Below are 23,144 nucleotides of genomic sequence, written 5' to 3'. Positions count from 1 at the left end.
GGAAAATCCAAAGAAATCAATCACTGATTCAATTAAAAGCTTTGTTTGCATAGGCTGTATGCTTAAAAGAAGTTGGTTTTTATTCTAAAAGTCACTTCAACCTTTTAGGATTTCCTTTAGAAACTCACTTACATAAAAAAACTCGAGGATTTGCTGCAATGTTTTACGAAATACACACTTTATCTCTCTTTGTCCAGGGAATAAACCTACTATTTTTGGTCATATTTGTGTCTCTATTGCAAACGTGAGTAAGTATGTATATATGTTACACAAGACAGGCATAGTAATTTTTAAAGGGACGCATGACTGCATTTACTAGTCTCTGTTGGAGAGAGGCAGCTGAAGCGGGGGTAGGAAACAAGCTCTTAGCGATTCCTGATCAAGTTATTAATGGTTTTGTTTTTTTTAATCATCTGAGCAAAGGGCTCAACATCTTATTTTCTCCATTTTAAACATGGTTAAAAGAAAACTTTATATCCCCATGAGCCACAGTGATTCCAGCTTAAAAAACCTTGTATTATTAAAAAATTTAAAAACTTCTGCACACAAAGTAGAAAGCATTGTCTAATCAAGAGAGTGGCTTTTGCACACTTTACTCCATTAAGAGTTGATTCAGCATCTAGTGATTGTGATGTTCACAGTTAATTTTCTTCAGCTGTTGGTAAAGAGACTTCTGGTTCAGTTTTGTGTTACATTTGGCTGTTAACTACACACAGCAGTTACAATGTTTTATTTGACTAATTTCTCTAATATACAAAAAGAACTATAAATCAATAAGATAAAAACTGAATAGCCCAATAGATATATGGTCAGAGAATATAAACAGGTCACATGAAATCATTGAAAAATGATCAACCTAATTCACAATAAAAGAAATACAGATTAAAACTACATTGAGATACTTTAAAAAAAAACACATCAAATTGGCACAGATGAGAAAATGCATAATTCAACTTATTAGAAAGGATGTGTGGAAAGAGGAACATTATCAGTTACAGTGTAAACTGGCATAAGAAAGGCCATTTGGCAAAATCTGTCTACGCTTTGACCCAGCAATTCTGTTCAGAATTTATATTTCAGATATACTCTCAAATGTGGTCAACTATCTCTGCATAAGATTATTCATTATAGTTTTGTACTAGCAAAAGATGCCTACCGATAGCCACAACACACTAAACACAACCTCAGAAACAGGGAACTAAAAATGGAGTTTTTAAGTACTGAAAATGTTTTATGTGCAACATTTATTTTTAGAGTTATGAACACTATTAATGTACTACAGATTAATAAGATTTTAAAAATAATCATCTCAGAATCTGTATGTTCATAGAACATAAAAACAAGCACCTCAGTAGGTCATTCCTTACTTCAGTGATGTTACCAATGTTCAAATATTTTTGGAATTCTTCTAGAACTGTCTTAACCAGTATACAAGTCCTTCAAGAAAATACTTCTCCTTATAACTACATCTAATTTTGGTTCTGATGTTTTAAAAAGTATTATTCTTTTCAGATCAACAAATTTGGCTCCAAATAACTTCACAAAACTTCAAAAGTCAAATCCACCCTCAAGGGATAGAAATTTAAAGATGGTCAAAAGGACATAGTAGAGGTTCTGAAGGTACTGCCAAGAAAGCACATTCTGTATATTTTGATCAACATCCTCCTAAGTTGTCTCTTGATGTGCTCCTGTAGTACATTTCTAACAAAATTATTTAAATCACTTGGTCACACTGCATGGTTGTGTGTGTGCATATAAACAATGTGTTTTGAAACCAGGCAGACTGAAATTTAAATCCTGGTTCTGCATATACTAACTGGATAACTTTGGGCAAGTTTTTGTTTGTGTGTTTTCTTTTCTTTCTCTGGAACTTATGACCTTAGTTTCCTCATATGTAAATAGATCTAAGGAAAATTTCTGGTTCAATGTGAAATATATCATCTATATTTTATTTGATGTGTAAAATTATCACTGAAACAAAAGAAATTAAAAGGGGAAAACAGATATACAGCGGAAGGAGAGGCAAAAGAAGCAGCATGGCAGCTGACTAGAAAAATGAAGAATTTCTGGAAGATAAAACAGTTGGAAAGATAAAACTGATGGTGAAACTGACCTAAACTAAAAACCTTACATCAGAACAAAGAGGAGATTTTCCAAAAAGGGGGTTTTTCTCAGAAGAACACTAGAACAACTCCAGGTTCAGTGGTCATTCGAGCGTGTAAAGGAACAGGCCATGGGTGATTGCTGGGATAATTAAAGGACAACTGAACAGCTGTCACCAGGCCCTGCTCTGAATGCAGCTGACTCTGGCATCTGCCCATGGGATTAAAGTGGTGAGTACATGACTCAGTGTGGGAGTTCTGCCCAGGGAATCTCCCAAAGTGGGTGTGAGGGCTGCCACGAGGGATTTCCCCATCACCAACCCCCACTCCTTCACAACTAAGAATCAGGGCCTCTATAATCAGAAGCTACATTCACTGCCAGAGCAAAAGGCCTCTCACTTTAGCTAAAGAAACACTCTAGCTACCAAGATGTTTCATTCTAGGTCTTTTTCAGTATATATGGACAGACAGCCCTGATTTACCAAACATTCAAGAAAAGTCAACAGCAGAAAAGAAAGATAGCAAATTTGACAAAGAAAGAAAGAAACTTTGAAGGAAAAAGGGTCGTTACAGAAAATAGATGAGCCCTAAAGTAATACGCTAAATTTATCATCACACAGATTTAAAAGTCTATGAAAAAAAATTTCTAAAAACGTGATCGCCACAATTAAAAGAACTCAATAGATTGACTGAAGAGCAGGATGGATATGGTTGAAGATTCAGTTTTGATCCAGAAAATCTGGCCCATAGACTCTCTCAGAATACAGTGCCAAGTATGACAGAAAAGATAAGTGACATGGCAGATAGATCCAGAAGTTCTAACAGATATATCTCAGGTGGTGAAATACTATGATAATTAAACTGTCCTGTGTGAGACCTTTGGGCACAAGGTCAAGACATGGAATCAGCTACTGGATAATGGACTCTGGCTCTAGTGAAAGGTGTTGGTGGGCAGTGTAGATGCTAGAGGGGGCAGAGAATCAGAGGCTGTTCTCTTCCCTTTATAAGCTACCATATTTTTGTCCTCATCTTCTTTTTTTTCTTTCTTTTTTCTTCTCCAGTCTTTTGTTATCTTTTCCTTTCTCCTGCCCAACTTGTTTCCTTAGCCTTATGCCTCTTGAAACCTTTTTTCTTGTCGGTATGGAAACTTTGTAAACACTGTCTGCAGCTATCACCCTCCCCTCATTTACCTCAATTTCTTCCCCTCTATGCTTCTGGCCTTCAGCAATACTACAGCACAGGGTTTAACAGATTCTGGCCTATTTACAAACTTTTATACATGGAGCTGTATTCAGGGGAGGAAATCTCAAGAAAGAAAAAAGAGCTATTTGCCTCAAGACAGATTATAAATGAAAAACACTCTACTTTCACAGACTTGTAGAGCTAGAAGACACCTTCTATTTTTTAAAAAATTTATTTATTTATTTATTTTTGGCTGTGTTGGGTCTTGCTGCACACGGCCTTCTCTAGTTGCAGCGAACAGGGACTACTCTTCCTAGAGGTGTGCGGGCTTCTCACTGTGGTGGCTTCTTGTGTTGCAGAGCACAGGCTCTAGGTGCACGGGCTTCAGTAGTTGTGGCACACAGGCTCAGTAGTTGTGGCTCGTGGGCTCTAGAGCACAGGCTCAGTAGCTGTGGAGCACGGGCTTAGTAGCTCCGCGCCATGTGGGATCTTCCCAGACCAGGGCTTGAACCCATGTCCCCTGAATTGGCAGGTGGGTTATTAACCACTGCGCCACCAGGTAAGTCCCCCTACTATTTTTATTAACTTTAATTTTCATCAAATTAACACATATACATAAATTTAAAAGTCAGGACCAAAAGGCCTATTATGAATAAAAGCAATTTCCTGTCTTGCCCCTTCCGATCCTTTAATTATTTCCCTTCCAACAGAGGCAACCATCCACAACTTGTGTAGCTGTTTTCTTTAGCATTTGCCTAATTATTTCTAAAATATCTCCATTTTAGATTTCTGACTCCCCATCATGATAGATGAGGTTTTAGTTCTCTCACATCACCTCTCTTATTACCTCCTGTGCCCTCAATTCCCTAACAGAGATCACAGTTCTTTATAAAATAAAAAGTTAATATTTAGATTCTTACGACTACACAAACATTACTCACTGCTAAGTCATGTCGTGTACTATGTTCAAACACCCTTTCTTATATCATGATTTCTTTTTTCTGGAGTTAACAATTATCTTATTTTTTTTCATTTTCCTGCTTTTCTAGGAGAATTTTTTGGATGCTTCCACATTTTTGACATAAATCTATCATTAATATTTCCTATAAACTCAAAGAGATAAATCTAATTTCTCCCTTGGAGGCCGCCTTTCCAGAGGACTCGGGCCCCCTGCTCCAATCAACACTGGTTGTTCTCTAATCTTGCTGATCATTCCTAGACTTCCCTTCAGATCCTCTGTTTCTCCTGGACCCTGTTTTTCTTTTTTGGTTTTCTCCCTGTTCGCTGAAGTATATCTTCTAGGACCTGTCAAACAAACAAAAAAAGAGCATGCAAAGGAAGTATACAATGAGTGTATGGACTAAAAAATTTTTGAAAAGATATTTCATCCATGAATAACATGGGAAGAAAAAAAGGGACAAAAAGCAAGAAAGAATTTTTGGAAATTAGATATCCAAAATTTTTTAATTGCAAGAGAAATATTAGAAAATAAAGCTGAGAAAAGCTGTCAGAAAGAACAAAAAGACCAAAAGACATATAGAAAGCAGGGAAGAAAAAGTTAAGTTCGACCTTGTTTTGTTTGCTCTCTTTCAAGTTACAGACTTCCTTCAAAGTCCTGATTATCTTTGTCTGTGTCTATTCTATACAGACACTGTTCTAAAACACTGACTGGTTAGGCTCAGTGTGAGGCTTGTGTCTGCTGGTAGCCTTCACTGTTGGATGCTTTTGCATTTTAGGATGACCTTTGCATTTTAGGGATTTCCCCATACATACCAATATTCAGACATCTTCTTTCTGGCCATTTGGTATCTCCTGAGATAACCCCTCCAGTCTCCCACATTGGAAGGGGAAGGACAAGGATGAAACCAATCAATATGCAGACTTTCATTTTATCTCCTCTTAGCCTTACACCTCATTGTTTCCCAACTGTGCCAGATATCCCAGAGTCTGGAATCTCTATTTCAATTAGAAGACTTCTGAAGTTGTTTCATCTAACTCTTATTTTGCAGATAAAGCGAATGAGACTCAGAAAATTCATGTGCTTAAGGTATTACCGTTAATAAACGGGAAATATGAGACTTGAACCTAGGCTCCTGCTCTCATCTAGTGTTCTGGTCAGCTGAGAAACTGCTTCCAAAAATGTCAGAGATGACTTGAGATTTTTCTTTCCAGATGTCTGGAAATCTTGGTAAGCTTTTGGGAATTGTGTCATGCCAGCTAAAAGCTGTAGTCAGAAATAAACAAGGCCCACATCTGGTCCCATTAGAAGAGGGACAGGCAAATTTTGAAAGTGAGCTGGTTAGTTTCCTTTACTTTCAAGGTCACACAATGGAATTATCACCACTATTTTTTTCAACTTCAAAATCTGATGGGTGAAAACTATCTTCATGAATTGGAAGTATACTATTCAAAGTGTCTCTTAAGTAGGAGAATGCTAACATGGGCTAGAGGAGTCATGACCTATTTCAACATAGATATCTCCTAAACAGTGCCCCCATGAAAAACTCATTTGTGGGGTAACATGTATTACTTGAGAAAAGGAATTCCATAATCAAGAAAAGTTTGGAAAACGCTGGATTAAAGAAATCTTTAAATTAAATTTAAATTTAACTTTTAAGACAGGCTACAAGGATGTATTGTACAACATGGGGATATACAGTCAATATTCTGTAATAATTGTAAATGGAGTGTAAACTTTAGAAATTGTATAAAATTTTGTTTTAAATTAAAGAACAATAAACTGGCACAAAGATAAAGCAAACAATTTTTAAAATATATAAACTAGTTCATCTAACACAGGACTTCCTAAAACCTTTGATATGCACTGTGGAATTTTAATAGAGGAATGGTGTATTATGTCACGTAGCATTTGCCCAGTGTATGTTAGCACAAAATCCTTTTTTTCATAGGACTAGTGTTCAAGGAATACACTTTGGGAAACATAATCTGATTCAATATTATATTTCTGAAAGTCCTACTATGGAATGTTTTGGGTAAGAACACAAAATTGCTCTCCTTAACATCAACTGCTCACCTTAACATCAATTACAAAAAAGTAGAGGTTATACTATAACTTAAAATAGACATGATGAGTGAAGTTCATATGTCTGAAAGTAACTGTGTATTACTAATAGTGGCATTAATGAAAAGATATTTCACTCTCAACAAACAAAAGGTCTGTGCAATAATGATGAGAGACAAAGCACTAATCCATATTATCATTAAACATTTAAAATGAAGTTCTGTCCCCAACACATACTATTCAGCCTAGAAGTGGGTCTGGCAGTGGTGGTCTGAAGTGCAGCTGGCAGGATCTCCGATTTGATGGCTACAGTGGTGACCGCACCATCCATCCTCTCTGTCTCACATAAGCCTGGCAACTGTGCTGCCTTCTCCAGCGTGGGCAGTAACTGATCAAACTGGTCAAGGTCAGCTGTAAACTAAGAACGGAAACCAAAGTTAGAGGAAATATATTCTACACTTCCACCTGAAACAGTGTAGAAAACAAGTTGTTCCTTTGTATGAATTGAGTGTGACTATGAGAGAATGAAGAAAGAAGAAATAATTAGAAAGATTGGGGTCTCAATGAAATAACAGGACCTAACACTGGAACAAAATGTGGACGCTTATGATATTAATATACTACAGGATATAAGATAACATATACATAGTGTTTATCTACTATATCTTGGTATAAAATGTATGCACTGGAAAAAGACTGAACTGGAAAGAAATATCGAGAGTACTGTGTTACGACAATAGCATCATGGGTGATTATCTTGTCATAGTTTTCAAAATTTTATAAAATGGCTTACTTTATAATGGTGCAAAACATACACTGTTTTTTTTTTAATAATTTAAAAAAGTTTGGGGAAGTTTTTAATACATATTAGCTTGAAAGATCCCAGAAAGGTCACTTCCCACTTAAGGGCTTACTAGAATAAGAAACATATCTTCTCGCATAGGTAGGGAGTTCCTACATCTGTCTGTGGCTATGCACAGGAGAAAACTGACCTTTATTTCACAGTGTCATTCCACTATGGTTACCTTAAGATAATTCATCAACATAAAATGTCTACCTGTTTGGGTTTCATTATTTACTTCAACAAAAATTTCTTTCTAGATTGTGTAACAGAATTACATGTATTTTTCTTTTTTTTTTTTTTTTTTTTGTGGTACGCGGGCCTCTCACTGCTGTGGCCTCTCCCGTTGCGGAGCACAGGCTCTGGACGTGCAGGCTCAGCGGCCGTGGCTCACGGGTCCAGCTGCTCCGCAGCATGTGGGATCTTCCCAGACCGGGGCACGAACCTGTGTCCCCTGCATCGGCAGACGGACTCTCAACCACTGCGCCACCAGGGAAGCCCAATGTATGTATTTTTTAAAAGTGTGGCTTCTTTCACTTAACGTTACATTTCTGAAGTTTAGACACCTTGTCGCAAGTAGCAGTAGATCACTTTGTTTTTGCTGCTGAATAGTATCTCATTGTATGAATATGCTACAATATATTTATCAATTCTACTGTAATGGATTTGGGAGTTTTTCTGGGTTTTGGCTAATACAAGTTAAACTACAATGACTATTTTTGAACATGTCTTTTGTGGCACGTGCAGAAAGTACTAACAATAAAGGAACTGACAAATTGGACTACGTTAAAATGAAGAACTTCACTCCCAACAAAAAGCACCATTAAGAGAAAGAAAAGGCAAGGCACAACATAGAGAAGATATCCGCAAATATATAAACAATAAAGGACTCACCCAAAATGCATAAAGAACTCTTACAGGTCAATAGGAAAAATATAACATATTGGGAAAATGGGCAAAACACTGGAACAGGCTATTTACAAAAGAAGAAATCCAAATGACCAATAAATGTTTACCAGGGAAAGGCAAATGAAAACTATGAAATATCACTACACAGACCCCAGAACAGCTAAAATTTAAAAGATTGACAACAGCAAGTATTAACAAGGACATGGAACAACTAGAAGGAATTCTCACACACTAGGAAAACTGGCATTATCTACTAAAGATGAACACATACATATTTTACGATCTTGCAATTCCACTCCCAGGTATAAACTTAGCAGAAATACATGTACATGTGCACTAAAACAGATGTGCCAAGATTGTACACAATGGTGTTTTCTTATAAAGCTGTTACTTTTAAAGTTAATTTGAAAGCCTGAGAGTTTTAACATAGTTATTATTTAAAGCTGTTTTTCAGCTTAGAAACCCAGCACTAGTTTAGTTGTACCAAGAGGCAGCCTTCTCAAAGAGCACACGTGTAAAGAAATAACCCAAACAGTGTTATAGTAAATAGAGACAATACAGAGCACTATGAGAGTGGAGAGGAAGGGAATGTTTAACTAAGGCTACTGGGGAAGGCTTCACAGAAATGATGTCTGAATTGTTTGTGAAGGAGGAGTAGAAGTTCAGCAGACATAGAAAGGAGAGCAAGGCAGAAGATGCTTAGAAGAGACATGGCTTATCCCAGGAATGGCAAGGGCTTCCATGTGCCTAGAATGCAGTATGCCTGAGGGAAGAGAGAGACTTCTGTGAGATGAGGGCAGAAAACAGAGCTGACTCAAGAAACTGCAGGACCTATACGTACTAAGTGTGAATCTTGATTCACAATGAAGAGTCTTATTAATAAACTGCTTTGTGAATACATTTTCAGCTATTTCATGTATGTCTATATTCTGTCTAAATAATGTGTAAGCTCCTAGCAGGGAGGAATCACATTTTCTGTTTTTCTTAAATTCCTTCAGAGTTCACAGCAATTATTCAATAAATGAAGCTGCCTATTACTTTTCACTCCACGCCCTACCCCCAGCCTAAACACAGAGGTTCCTGATCCATAACAATTTATGCAAAGGTTTATTTGTATTTACTTTTGTTTCAGGGCATGTTATATACCCTACTACCCAGAATACTCAAAGTCCCTATTCTGATGGGGGTTGTGGATTGAGGGCAGTTAGAATCAGACGAGAAGGAAAAAGACTTAAAAATGCTTCAAAGGAAATTAAATAGCAAAGCAAGCCAGACTAGGCAGCTTTGTCCACCTCCTCACATTTCTCTCTCATTTCATTTACATCAGAGGTTCCCAAATGTAGTTACATATCAGAGTTCTCTGGGGAGTGTCTTTAAAATACAGGTTTCTAGGTTCTATTCTGAAAGAGTTAGATTTAATAGGTGGGAAGATGGGAGGAGGGGGCAGGGAAGGTATTTTTTTAAACCTCCAAAGATGTGAACTCTGATTTTATAGAAAGAAAGAAACATCTACTTTCTTAGAATGCCACATTAATATTGTCACCCTCTAAGATTCCAAAGAGAACTTCTCAGGGCATCCCGTAATTTCTCAACCATCGAAACTAACCTTTTAACATATGCCCAAGGGATAGGCAAAAACATAGCCTGAATCCAAATATGGTCTATGGATGGAATAAAATAAATGAAAAGAAAAAAATAACTAGGAATGTTCATTCTGTGAAGCAAGGAATTACCTACCTGGCTCTGTGACTCCAGTTTAATTTCCTCAGGAGCAGGTTTGGTCACTGGGGCTGGATTTGTGTTACAAGGATCCATCTGTTCTTTCTTTTCCACCTTCACCTTTACATCATCCAGGCTCAGGTTTGGAGTGGACCTTAAATCTTTCTCATCTTTATCTAAAAGGTAGCGTAGGAGCTGATGGTCTTTTGATTCTTTTTTCTTTGAAGCATCCAGTTCCAGCTTTATACTGGAGTTCCCTTGTACCTGTCCAGTCACTGCCACAGAAGTAGATGCACTGTCCTTTTTATCAGGCTCCACAGACAAAGTTGTGATATCCGAGGGGCTACCCTCCTGTAAGAGCCGGTGTAGGATTTTGTGCCGCTCTGTCAGTGAGCTATGAGAGGAAGGGCAAGAACCACTTGAAGAGCTAGCAGAGGCAGAGCTGGGAGTACCTGTGCAGGACAGTACCTCTTTGCAACTTGTGTCTATATCAGCATGCCGTAACTGCTGCTCTGCAGTTGTTGTCAAAAGCTGCACTAGTTTGTGACTGGTTTGAGAGTATTTATTGTCTCCATCTGAGAGTCTGTCACTGTTATGCAGAAGCCCAGAATCCAGAGGTTTGCCGTCATTAGAGCTGTTGTCAGACTGAATCATTTCATTTAAAATGGATGCGATCTCTTTATTATCTTTGGATTCAGCTTTTGCTGGCTGTATATTTAACCTGTTAGGTGAATTCTGTGAGCTCATCTGCCTGAGGACTGGAGAACTGGCAGAGAAGCCAACAGAGTTATTGGGTCCTTCATTCATACTCTGTAAAGGTGTTACTGGGATGTTTGAATAAGATCGGTTACTATTATTACAGGCAGCGCTTGTCATGCTAACGGGGGAGCTTAAGGTCGGAATATTAGGAGGAAATGAATTGTTTGGCATCCTGGGCCTTGTTGCCAATCCAGAACTAACTTGTCTCCTTGGAGACATGAACTGTGCAAGGGACATTCCTGTACCTTCCATAGGAGAATTACTGAGGTTTAAAGACGGATTAGTGCTCTGGGAACTGGCCTGTCCCTGGTTTAAGGCAACACTGGCTACAATCTGATTTCCAGGTGAGCATCCAAAACTCCCTTGGCTGTTGCTAGAATTACTATGACTGCTGCTATGAAGGTCTGAGCTCTGTTGGCGGTTTACCCTGGTGGATACCACGTTGTTGTTGGATGGTGGCAATGGAGCTGAACGGGCCGCGCCGTGAGCTGGAGAGATACTAGGATTGACGGAAGGGTTTACCCGGGGAACTGACATTCCAGGATTAGTGTCCTCTTGAGGAGAAAGACCACTGTGTTCCCTAGAGGAGGAAAAGACATTCAAAGATCTTCACTGTTTTCCATTATAATATTTTTATGATGCATATTATAAAACAAGACCATTAACCTCACTAATGTAGCAAACTATCCAGTAAAAAGCTTCTGTATCACTTTAAACTAAGAAAAGCAGTGGACCGTTAGTACTACTGTGAAACATTAGCATCACTTAATAGGCAATAGTGCTTAAGACCCTGTAAATATGATAATGGTTTCAGTTAAATGGGAGAGAAACCTTTCTTGGCCTTGGAAAAAAATCCAATATACGTACTCTTAAACTTTTCAAAATTTCATATAAATAATTAACACTACATAAGACTTTTAGTTAAAAGAGAAACTTTCCACACCTCTCTGGTTACAAAGTATTTATTTATGACTCCCTTGCTACAGCTTTTAAGTATTTCAACTCCAAAGAGGAAGACTGGATAAGGAAAATACTGTGTCACTGATGTAAAAATTAAAAAGGGTGACATGCAGACATAGCAGATGTTCTGAAAGAGAAATCACAATATGAAAAAAAGAACTGTGCTAATTCCACTCACAAGCATAAATTAAACTAAAATTAGAAAATGCAGAATACTGAATTCAGATTTTCATCAAGTTCTTTACTCAAATCCATAATTACGACAACAGATTTGTGACTGGTATTACCATGTTCCCATAAGCAAATATATCAGATGAGAGAAAGATGAAGTGAGGGAAAATGTCTTTGCTTTTGTTTAATGCTAAATTTTAAATAGTTGTAAATGTGGGATTTTGAATAATTCATAGGATAAAAGAATGGTTTCATGAATTTACCATATATAATAGTGCAAAACATATTTTGAGAGGAGAACAAATTAGAGGCAATGACATTCAAAAAATCTCAAGTGGATAGTTTAATAATTTGTAGTTTGATAAACTGTCAACTTGAACTCAGGAGCCACTGAGTTTTGCCCTAATGAAAATAAAGCACTTTTAAAATTAAAAAATAACAATACTAATAAACTCAAATCTTTTACAAGACCATAAGTTCACATATGGAAAGTTGGAAATTCTTAGCCTCGTTTTTGGTTTTTACCCCTTAAGCATATATTCAGCCACACCTTTCCTGTCTCCCTTTTTAAACAACAAAGCTATTGTTAGGCGACAGAACTATAAAACTCAGTATGGATATATTAACTATATACTCATCATGCTAGTTTAATGCCTAATTTAAAATTTGTTTTCTCGCCATCAAGAATATAAAACTTTTTTCTCTAAGAAGAGATATGTGAACTGACTTATTTCATATGAAGCTCTCCAAATAAGTAGTACCTGTCGATGATATGAATTCCCATGATGAAAGGTTGCATGTCTGGACTTTGAGGGTAGCAAAGTTTACACTTGGTGTGGGCGCTAAGCATTGTCCCATCATTCAATATGAATCTATAGGATGGGCTGGAGGCAGTGCCACGAGTCATCACTGTTTCAAACAAAAGAGAAACCTAGTTAAAATTCTGACACTTATACTTTGGGCAAAGGAGAGTTACCAAGCCTTATTTCTACCTAGAACTTCATTTAAATGCCCTTCTAACTGCTGCCTGCTCAGACTCAAAATACAGTCAGATAAAGCAGATATCTGAGGGGGAAAAATGATTCTGGGTGAAATATACAATCTGATGACAAGTTTTAATTTAGTCCTACTTGAATGGGTACCTCCTCACAGAAGTTATGATTATGAAGAAACCACAAACCACAAAAAATCAACCTTAATCTTTCCCTATAATGGGGCAGCTCCTTAAATTTATTAAGTGTTCATTAAAAATACCAAGAAGTAATTTTCTCCCCTCTCATTCTCAGTATTATCTCTAACAAGCTCTCCCCCAACCTTTGGCTGGCTGATTTTTAAAAAGAGCTTTATTGAGATATCATTAATATAGTATAAAATTCACCCTCTGAGTTTTGATTAGTTTGCAGAGCTCTTTAACTGAAATTCAAATTTAATTTTTCACTCAGGAATGTGAATTGATAAGGTCCCCACTTGTCAAATTATTATAGTCATATATATTATTTTTGATGTTGAGTTTAGTTTAGTAAGCAAATTAAGATAAAGCCACTGATTACTAATATAAAATAAAAACTAGGTTAAAGTAGTCAAATCACTGTATAAACAACACAATTTACTTTTGTCTTAAAGCTTTATTAACAACAGATAAAATTCTAACTCTACTGGTAAATATTTATGAAATATGTAAAGGCTCTACCAGACTACTAAGTAAGAAAATGTCACTGATGTTTCAGTAATACAATAGAATTCTTTTTAAAGAAAGATTTAGTAGGTAGACTCAGCTATACCAAGGTTAAAAATCACATCCACTGAAATACAAGGGTTACTACCACAAATGACTATTATAATTTAGCCTGTAATAAATGTTAGTCCTATTTTTCAAAGACATTTCAGAAAGGGCTTCAGTCACACTTTAAAGACATATGAAAAAGACAAAATGACCAACTGATAAATAATTTTTGAAGCTACATATTACTTTAAGTAAAGAGAAGGCAGGCTCTACTTTATTGCCATGGGTATACCACATAAACTGAAGAGGGCATAATCTGCTGTAAATCTATGCCATACATAAATCTCCCAAAGTACCAAAACCAGGATATAAAGTTAATTTCAAGGATTCCTTACCCACTTGGCAATTTCAGCCAAATCACTGGCACATTTACCAAATATAACACATGGAGAAATTTAGTATCTAGTGAAATAATAAATGATGAAAAAGTCTTTAATGAAAACTGATAATTTCTGTGTAAGGATATAAGTTAAATGTTTGCTCTGACAAAACCTTAAAAAATATTAACAATTCCCAACTGTTAATATCTTCTGATAATGTATTTTAGAAAACACAACTACAACAAAAAAGTGGCACTTTAAGATAAATTATTAACCTGGGATAATGAGAAAGCTACAGATATATAAATGGCCAGATAAGACACAGAATATATTTCATGTTATTTTGCTTATGCCATTCTGTCTATTTTTTCATCACACTTTATTGCGCTTTAGGATCATTCTGCTGGAAAACATTCTCTGGCTCTTCACCACTGGGCTGGCTGTCCAATATGGTAGTCATCAGCCACTTTCATAATGTGGCAAATTGATGTGGCAAATTAAGTTTAAAATTAAAAGAAATTTAAAATTCAGTGCCTTAGTCTCACTAGCCACATTTCAAGTACTCAATAGCTGCATGTGGCTAGTGGCTACCATATTGGACAGTACAGCTCCATACAATCTGATTTCATTTTGCATTTCCAATCTTATTTTTCATTGTTTCATAAACATTTCTTCTATATCTCTTTGAATAGGAGATAGAAAACCTTTTATACACTTATTTTTCTTCTTCAGGTAGAATAAACCTAAGGGCTAGTCCTGTGTTCCACTCTTATTTTCCACTCTCCATTGAAATTGTACGATGCTTTTAAAGTGAAGAACTAGAAACTCAGGCTAACATGGCAATATTAAGATACTGTGGTTTACAGAACCATCAATAGTCCTTTGGTAATTATGCTGCCTTAACTTGGAGGACTACATCTAAACTAGTGAAAATTCCAAAATTGGGGAATCCCTTCTAACTTAATACAGGAAATTATTACACTTTAAGTTTTGAAGTTAGGTTATTTATTTTCGATAATAAGGTGTGGAATAAGACTCAGCACAAGGAAGGCAGCACAGGTCAATGAAAAGAATAAAAGCCTAGGAATCAGATTTAGGTTTGAACTCTGACTTTGTCATTTACAAGTTTAGGACTTAATAATGCAAATTAACCTTTGCCCATTGTCACTAAAATGGAGCCAGTTTATTGTGAGATAATATCTAGCATGGAACCTGGTACATAGCAGGTACTGAATGAATACTTCCTGAATAAATACCAAAGAAAAGACAAACTACAAATAAACAGCTTCCAAAGTACCTATGTCCTGAGTCATACTCACTCACATTCAGCCAATCCCAAGATACCATTTATACTAATAGCTTCAACCCTACCTAACAATCTAATATTCTTAATTAAGATATGAGTATGGGAGCCGTAATTCTTTACAGAACTGGTTGGTTACACGTCTGTTCTACACACCAAATTTTCCCCATAAGAAAGATCTGTGCCTGAACAAAACTATTTGGAATTTCATTTGATCACAGGTCCTGACCTTGTTTTCTGATTTAGTTCTACCAGGTTTTGTTTCCTGATTTAGTTTGGCCAGGTTTTGATCTCTGACTCCTGTGTCCATTTCTAAAATTTTTAGAACACTTAGTGAGGAGGGATGTTATTGATGTGGTAGTATTGCCACCCCAGAAACTCTTCAAAGAACCTTTAAAATGGCAATCGTTTTTGCTTTTGTCCCCCCAGAGTAGGCCTCAACAGAGCCAGGAAACAGAGCAAAGGAAACTGTTTTCTCTGGTCATAGCAGCTATAGAAGTAGAGCTATTTGGGTTTTTGACTCCACCTAATTTGGTGCTGAGATAACCTCAACAAGCATGCCTTACTGATGTTAACCAACTGGGCAGGTTTAAAACGTATGGCAGGGTACTACAGATCAATGCTGTAAGAGATTTCTCTTTCTTTTTGATATTTCCCTAGATATATGCAGAAAAATGCAATTTAAAAATTGTTACTAAGATAAAGAAAAAAAATTACCCCTAGATGCTCTAAGATTTTCAGTCACCAATGTGTAAACTCTATTCAGTATACCAAAATTTCTAAAAAAGGAAAATAAACTCATATTTTGAATATTTTTAATAAAGTTAGACAAAAGAAAAAAGATTTTCAGTTAACTCTGTTATACAGAACATGGACATTCTGGTTAATCATTCATATGGGAACTTATGTTTTATAGCAACACTTCCAAACTTATTGATACTACAAACTCCTTCCAACTGTCTCATGATTTTTTTAATGAAAATAACTTTATTTTGTGATGATAAAGTTAACAGAGAAATGAACAAAGAGTAAGTAAAAGATAAACTTGGATAATCCCATCACTCAGAGATAACCACTGTTAACATTTTGTTAGCCTTCTAATATTGGATAAATAGATATACAAGAATGAGATCTTACTATATATGCCATGCTTTCTTAGCCTACTTTTTAATGTAACAATGTATCATGGACATCTTTCAAAGAGAAGAAACGACCCATTCCATTCCATTACATTATTGATAATAGGTACATAGAACTTTCATAAAACTTTTCTAGGCTATCTAGCCCAACGTTTCCCATGACTATCACTCTCCTCAAGTGCTAATAGATATGCTACAGGAAAAAGTATTCGGAGGAAAAATAAGTCTGGGTAACAAAGTCAAACATGAACCTTTATTGTGGAACCTCCCAGAAACTTAAATACCTTAAATATGTCTTATGAATCCCCAAAAGTGGAGACTGAAATATTTCCCATATGTAATTCAGCATGAAGCATCATTTCCTAGTTATAGCTATTAATATCTTGTGGAACCTATGTTTGTGTTTTCCAAACTTTTCTGTAATAAAACATCTTAGACTATAGACTCTGGTTCAGTAGTGTGGGTGGAGTCCAGAAATCTGGTTTAACAACTGCCCAAAATGAATCTTATCAGGGACGTTAGGGAAGCATTTAACCTAGACTTTTCTCTAAAAGAATGATTCTGAATTTGAACAGAACTTAGGAAGCTTTTCTAAACTATATACCTTTATGATCTTCCTCCCAGTTTAAAAAGTTCCTCAGGTGGTCCTGATACCCATTTCCCCCCCAGTCTCAATGGATAACAACTGCTTTAATCTAGTTCATCCTGAATGCTTCCACAATATTCTTTGGCTGAAATGTATTTTCAAATTTGATTCTGGAAAATAAAATGGTCAATACCCTTTAAAAGCAGTCTGTGAGCTGTCTGTCAAAAGCAGCTGAAAAACTAAGCTAAGAACTTAAATCTTTTTTTTTCACACAAATACTAACGTTTAATCTCGTTTTCAAAGTCCAAGAATGAAAACTTGCAATTAACCACTGAGCAAGCCACATATTTAGGTAATATTTCTTAAAAAGTAAGAACTTGGGCCTCCCTGGTGGCGCAGTGGTTGAGAGTCCGCCTGCCGATGCAGGGGATACGGGTTCGTGCCCCGGTCCGGGAGGATCCCATATGCCGCGGAGCGGCTGGGCCCGTGAGCCATGGCCGCTGGGCCTGCGCATCCGGAGCCTGTGCTCCGCAACGGGAGAGGCCACAACAGTGAGAGGCCCGCATACCGCAAAAAAAAAATAAATAAATAAATTAAAAAAATAAAAAAAAAGTAAGAACTTAAATTTTTAATGCATATTAGGATTTTATACCAGCTGCTGCCTTCAAAAGGTAAGTTCAAGGCAGGAAAAAAGACAGATGGATTACAAATTTTCTTGCCTAAATATCAATTACTATAGAGGTTTTACATTTTAAAAGTTTTACACAAAATCAAGGATATAGTGGCATAATTTGTTTCATTCTTTCACACTGTCCCTCAGTGCAGAGGCAGCAAGGAAACTGCAAATGCTATTTACATCTCTCTCCATTCTTGATAGACCAGTGGTTCTCAAACTTGATGTTGAATATAACTTGACTGCTGAATATAACATATAAGAAAAAGATGTGCTCGATTCATGAACACTGTTTGCCAAGTTGTCCAGAATCTCCAAAACACTAGAATCAGTCATGTGAATTCTGGGCAATTTAATTCTGAGAAAAAAGTTATTTCTATTGAGGAATTTTTTTTTCTAAAAAAAGTACAAGAAAAGGACATTAAGACATGAGTAATGGAGAAGAGGTGTTGAATTATATTTCTTTACATTTCTCTCTAAATTGTTTCACTTCATATGTTAATGATAGGTTAGTTACTTATTATACTTTAATCAATCTATTTTATAGAGAATTCCAATGGTTTAGAAACATATACTTTAAACCACGGCTCAATCACATCTATGGGCAGCCTAGACATTTGGACAATGAGACAATAATCTAGACCTGCTCTGCCTTGGCCAAAATGTATATAAATTATAGGCAAATAAAATTGAAAGTCTTTTAAGGAAAGCCTTGGAAGGTTCAACTTATAAAGTTAAGGCAAAAATCAAAGAGAAGAGTATCATATACTGCAGCATTTTAGGCAATGAGTGAAGACAGTGCTCTGAGTCTCCCATTTATGCAAAAGTCAAGTGCTATTGCTGGTAGAGGGAGTCACAAAGTTTGCAACCAGTGGATGGCATTAACTGCTTTCTGTAATGGTTTCCAAACCTGACTGCACTTCAGGATTGCCTGGGGAACTTCTTGGTCATATCCACTGAAATACCATCTTTGGGGATGGTAACAGTCTAGTAAGAGGCCAACTGAAGAACCATTAGTCTGTAGGAAGCTGTCCCAGAAGTAAACAGACTAGTGAGATTCATACAGATGGCTTCCTGAAAAAAAAAAAAAAATCAAGCTGCTTCCTTCACATACCATTAGGAAGCAGCTGACCTAAAATGGAATGAATGGAAAATCATCTGTAAACTTAAGAAACCTAACGGGAAAATGTTAAAATTAAGAAAGGTGATGGAATAATGAAAAATATTTTTTAAATTGTTTTTCAGGAATAGCCATACAAAGAGTCTCTTTCCAGACAAACTATTTACTTAGAGATTACAGAATAAATTACACTGGGAAAGGTGTATTAGGCTACCATAATTACATGACAATATTTTAAAATATATCAAAACCCCTTATCTCTGAATCTTTACAAACTTTCTGGCCTTCACTCTCAGTTAATTTTCCCTATCTTTCCTAAAATACTGTTAAGTTCCTTAAGGGCAGGGAATATACTTGTTTCATATTCCCATAGTACTTACTATGACACAGCAGTTGTTCAATTATTAATTAATAATTTCATATGACATATTTTTAACTTGAAACTTCAACCTGAGTTAGGTACTGTAACAGTCATGAAGTAAACATGCATGATATAGATTTGTATTATCTAGAAGCCCTCTGACATGCCTGTTCTGCTGGGAGTGATCGTCAAAAGCCAGACAAAAATATCACTTCCTCTCTAAAGCCATCCCTGATTCTCCAAGTCAGAATTAATTTTTTTCCTTCTTTTGTTATACCTCTTTTATAGCCCAGGCCACACTGATCTTTAAAACTGTCATATATCCTCCTAACAGATTTTGAGCTCCTGGAGGGCAAAACCCTGCTTTGTCATCACTGAATCCCTGGCACCTTACATAGTGTTCTGTGTATGTGAGGAACTTGATACGTGTCTGCTGAATGAATGAATGAATGAATGAATGAGTGACCACCACATGATACCCTGTTTTTTATAATGTGCATCCCCAAATTCAGGATCCACTCATGAATTACTTTGCTTACCCGCTTCTTCCTTCCTAAAACTGATTATTGCAAAAACTGTAATTTGGAAAGAATACTTATCAAGCCATAAGTTCTATATAAATTATTCAATATTAATAAAGAGCAAGGTTAATGAAAACAGCTGAGAGAGAAAAACCTTACCTTCTTGAAATAGTTGTCTGGCATAAGATGGCTCTCTGCCTTGAGGTTGGAAAAAAGCATAAATGCACTTCCTCACTAAATCTTCCCAGCCAGTTCTGCCAGCAGCTCTCAGGGAACTAGTATCAATAGAGATGATTTTACCTATACAAAGAATGAAAGTTTACATTTATGAGAGCCTCCTGATACAAGTCATTCATGTTTCAAAACTAACAACTGCATCTAAAAAATATTCTGCCACCTCTCAAATGTTTAATGGACAAAAGCACTATTAATTTTTATAACATATGGTAATGGAATATATCAGTGACATGATAATACAAAATTGTTTTTGCCTTGGAGTGCGTTATATTATATCCTAAAATTCAATACCAATCAAGTAGTAAAGTCATGTCATAAAGACCTGAAGCTTCAGAGACTAATGTAGGTCAAACTCCTCTGGCTTGCTCGTTGGATCCTGCTCTCTACATATACTAATGTTTGGATCACTTATTGGGGATGGGAGGCAGAGATGAAATATATTATTTTGGTTTAAATTAATTTCCAATAATTAAGTGAAGAGAATATGAGAAAGTAAGGAAGCCTTTCCTTTCCTACCTCCTCTTGGGCTATAGACAATATTGCATTTAAGAATAAAGACTGAAGGCAAAAAAAGGACAATCAGAAAAAGATAAGTGAGAACATTAAGATCTGCTAGGCATTCTGCAAACAGAACATACGCTTTATAAAATTTAGTGGCAATTTGACATTGTTATCACATTTGAATAAGTTTCCTAAATGACTATGGAAGAATTCAGGCAAATTATTTCTTAATCAGGAGCCAATTAATCCAGTTTGTGATTATTCAGATCTGTTTTATTTTATTTTTTATGCAATCTTATATTCACACAAAGTAATATTGGTAAGATATATATATATGTATGTGTGTGTGTGTGTGTGTGTGTGTATATATATATAAATTAAGAAGTAGATTAATAAGATGAAAACTTACAAAGCCCCATCCAACTTCAAAACTTGAACATTACCAATATCATCAATATTATTCAATTATGTGTGTACTCCTCACTTGTCACATCCCTCTGTCTTTATATTCTCCTGTCTATCTAGATTGTTCCCAGTTTTTTGTCATTACAATCAATACTGCTATGAATATCTTCACATTTTCCATAGTGCATGTGTGTAAGAGTTTCTCTAGAGTACATATGTAGGAAGAGAACTGTTGAGACACAGGTTATGTGAATGTTCAACTTTATAATATTGAACTGTTTTCCAGACTCTTATATAAGAGTTACTGTTAGTCCAACATCCATTCCATCACTTGGTACTGTTGGGCTTCTTTATTTTTTACAATTAGTAGTTGAAAAATGGTTATGGTCTAACTTTGTATTTCCCTGATTAATGAGGTTGAACATTTTTCATGTTTATTCACCACTCAGGTTTCCTCTTCTGTGAATGCCTGGTTGTCTTTTCCTCATCTTCCCTTTTTTCACACAATCAACTCAAATCTATTGCACTGTTTGTACCTCTTCATTTTAACTAATCCTTTCTTTATATATTTCTTGGTTTGTTTACAAATAAAGTATTTATTAGACCTCTTTAACGTAGGGTCTTGAATCTAATATAACCAAGTATGTCTGATCAGGTTGTCACCCAAGTCTCAGCATAAATGTAGAAAGAAAATAAATTAAAACTTAAATGAGGGAATTTTTGTTATTTTAGAACAGCTCGGGGAAAACCTGATGAACACTGTGATTGAAACTACAGATAATTTCAGATTTTCTAAGAGTTTTAATCATTCAATCTTTGTCTCATCACATAAGAGACTAAGAGTTCGTTATAGCAGAGAATCCACTATTATATAATCTTCAAATGCAATAATACTCCTCATATGCAGTGACTAAGTGAGGCATGTGTGTTTGTGTTTATGTGTTCAAGGTCAGTATTAACCCACATGAGAGCAAGGACGTCTGTAATTGTGGGACTGGAGGGGAGAAAGTGATTAAATTATCAGTAATGGTAACAAATGATCAGTAATGCAATGAGTATCTTAGGAGAGAATCATAAATAGGTTGATTTAGAATACTTCTCCTTGCTAGAGGAAAGTTTAACCAACCAACCAAACAAATAAACCACTGTTCAACATTTCCTGGTAGAAAACTTCTTTTTTTTAAGGGACATGAACCACTCCATGTAGAGTTGAAAGCACTACTAAAACTTAAGGAATTAAATATCTAATACTTATTGTAGCTAGTTTATTATTTTTTATCTAAATCAACTCTATGATATGATGCTAATTTTACATTTTAAGAATACTTCAGGGAAGCAGCCGCATAGCAGCAGGAGATCAGCTCTGTGCTTTGTGACCACCTAGAGGGGTGGGGTAGGGAGGGTAGGGAGGGTGGGAGGGAGGGAGATGCAAGAGGGAACAGATATGGGGACATATGTATAACTGATTCACTTTGTTATAAAGCAGAAACTAACACACCATTGTAAAGCAATTATACTCTAATAAAGATGTTAAAAAAAAAAGAATACTTCATATTTTTCTGGCATCTTTCTATTTTCTTTATATTTTCTCTGGTATCTTTTGTGTAAGAAGTGTGTGCAGTACAGTGATGCCCTTTAAATAGTGTGTCGCTGGAAGGCAATGCAATATAAAGAAAGAGTTCTATATTAGGGCCTAAAGATGTCTGCCCTCAGCAATTAGCTGCCTGGTTTTAGAAAAGTCACCATTCCCTCATTTATAAAATGGACAGGCTAGATTCTGTAATCTCTGAGGTTCCCTCTAGATTTACAATTACTTTATGATCCAGAGCTTAATTTTTTAATTTTTATAAATTTATTCTAAAATCAAGTGTATCTAAGATTTTAATGCTGGGTGCTTGGTCAGAAACAAAACTATCAGTTATAACATTGTTCCTATGGAAAAATACAGTCTTCTTTAAAACAATCTAATTTAGGATTCAATTTATAGAAATGCAATATGAGGAAAAGCTGAAATATACTGTTCCTAAATTATCCTTATAATTTTTAGGCCTCCCTTGTCTCCCACATTTATTCTGTGGCCTAACCATCACCCCTTTCCAACAGGCTTTTATTCTGCTATCTCTCGAACCCTTGTTTGGTTTTACTGACACAAAAGACCAGCTATATTTTTTAATAGACCCTATTTTTCCTTCATGCAATAATATTCTGGATTTTCAGTAAGGGTTTATTAAATTTTTCCAGTGTTGTTCATCGGTGGAAAGTGGAAAGGAACGTGTACATGGTAGACTCAACAAGTGAATGAATAAAGGTATGGGAATTGATCATTACTACCCTTAGATGCTGTAATAGATGCTGTAAGGGTAGTAATTGATCATTACTACCCTTAGATATCAAGCTCCTAGACATTCTCTTTGTTGTATTCTATTGGGTTGGCCAAAAAGTGCGTTCGGGTTTTTCTGTAAGATGTAACGGAAAACCTGAACAAACTTTTTGGCCAAACCAATATTTTCTGCCCTAATTTATCCCCACC

The 23,144-nt window shown here is 36.0% G+C and overlaps 1 protein-coding gene across 12 annotated transcripts in view; it reads right to left on the bottom strand.

Moving 5' to 3' along the window:
- The window catches only part of NCOA1 (nuclear receptor coactivator 1), a 265,050-nt gene that overhangs the window by 54,778 nt on the left and 187,128 nt on the right, over positions 1-23,144 (bottom strand). For all 12 annotated transcript variants that reach the window (XM_082642226.1, XM_082642227.1, XM_082642225.1 and 9 more), the window contains 4 exons: positions 19,631-19,771; positions 12,427-12,574; positions 9,794-11,114; positions 6,544-6,724 (listed from right to left, as the gene is read on the bottom strand). In XM_082642226.1, coding sequence (XP_082498352.1) covers positions 6,544-6,724; positions 9,794-11,114; positions 12,427-12,574; positions 19,631-19,771 — 1,791 coding nt within the window. The remainder of the gene's footprint in view (positions 1-6,543; positions 6,725-9,793; positions 11,115-12,426; positions 12,575-19,630; positions 19,772-23,144) is intronic.

The sequence above is a fragment of the Mesoplodon mirus genome (genome assembly GCF_964341445.2).
Source record: "Mesoplodon mirus genome assembly, chromosome: 14".
Taxonomy (NCBI): Eukaryota; Metazoa; Chordata; class Mammalia; order Artiodactyla; family Ziphiidae; genus Mesoplodon; species Mesoplodon mirus.
The sequence above is the reverse complement of the archived record's forward strand: the minus strand, read 5'-3'. Positions and strand labels throughout refer to the sequence as shown.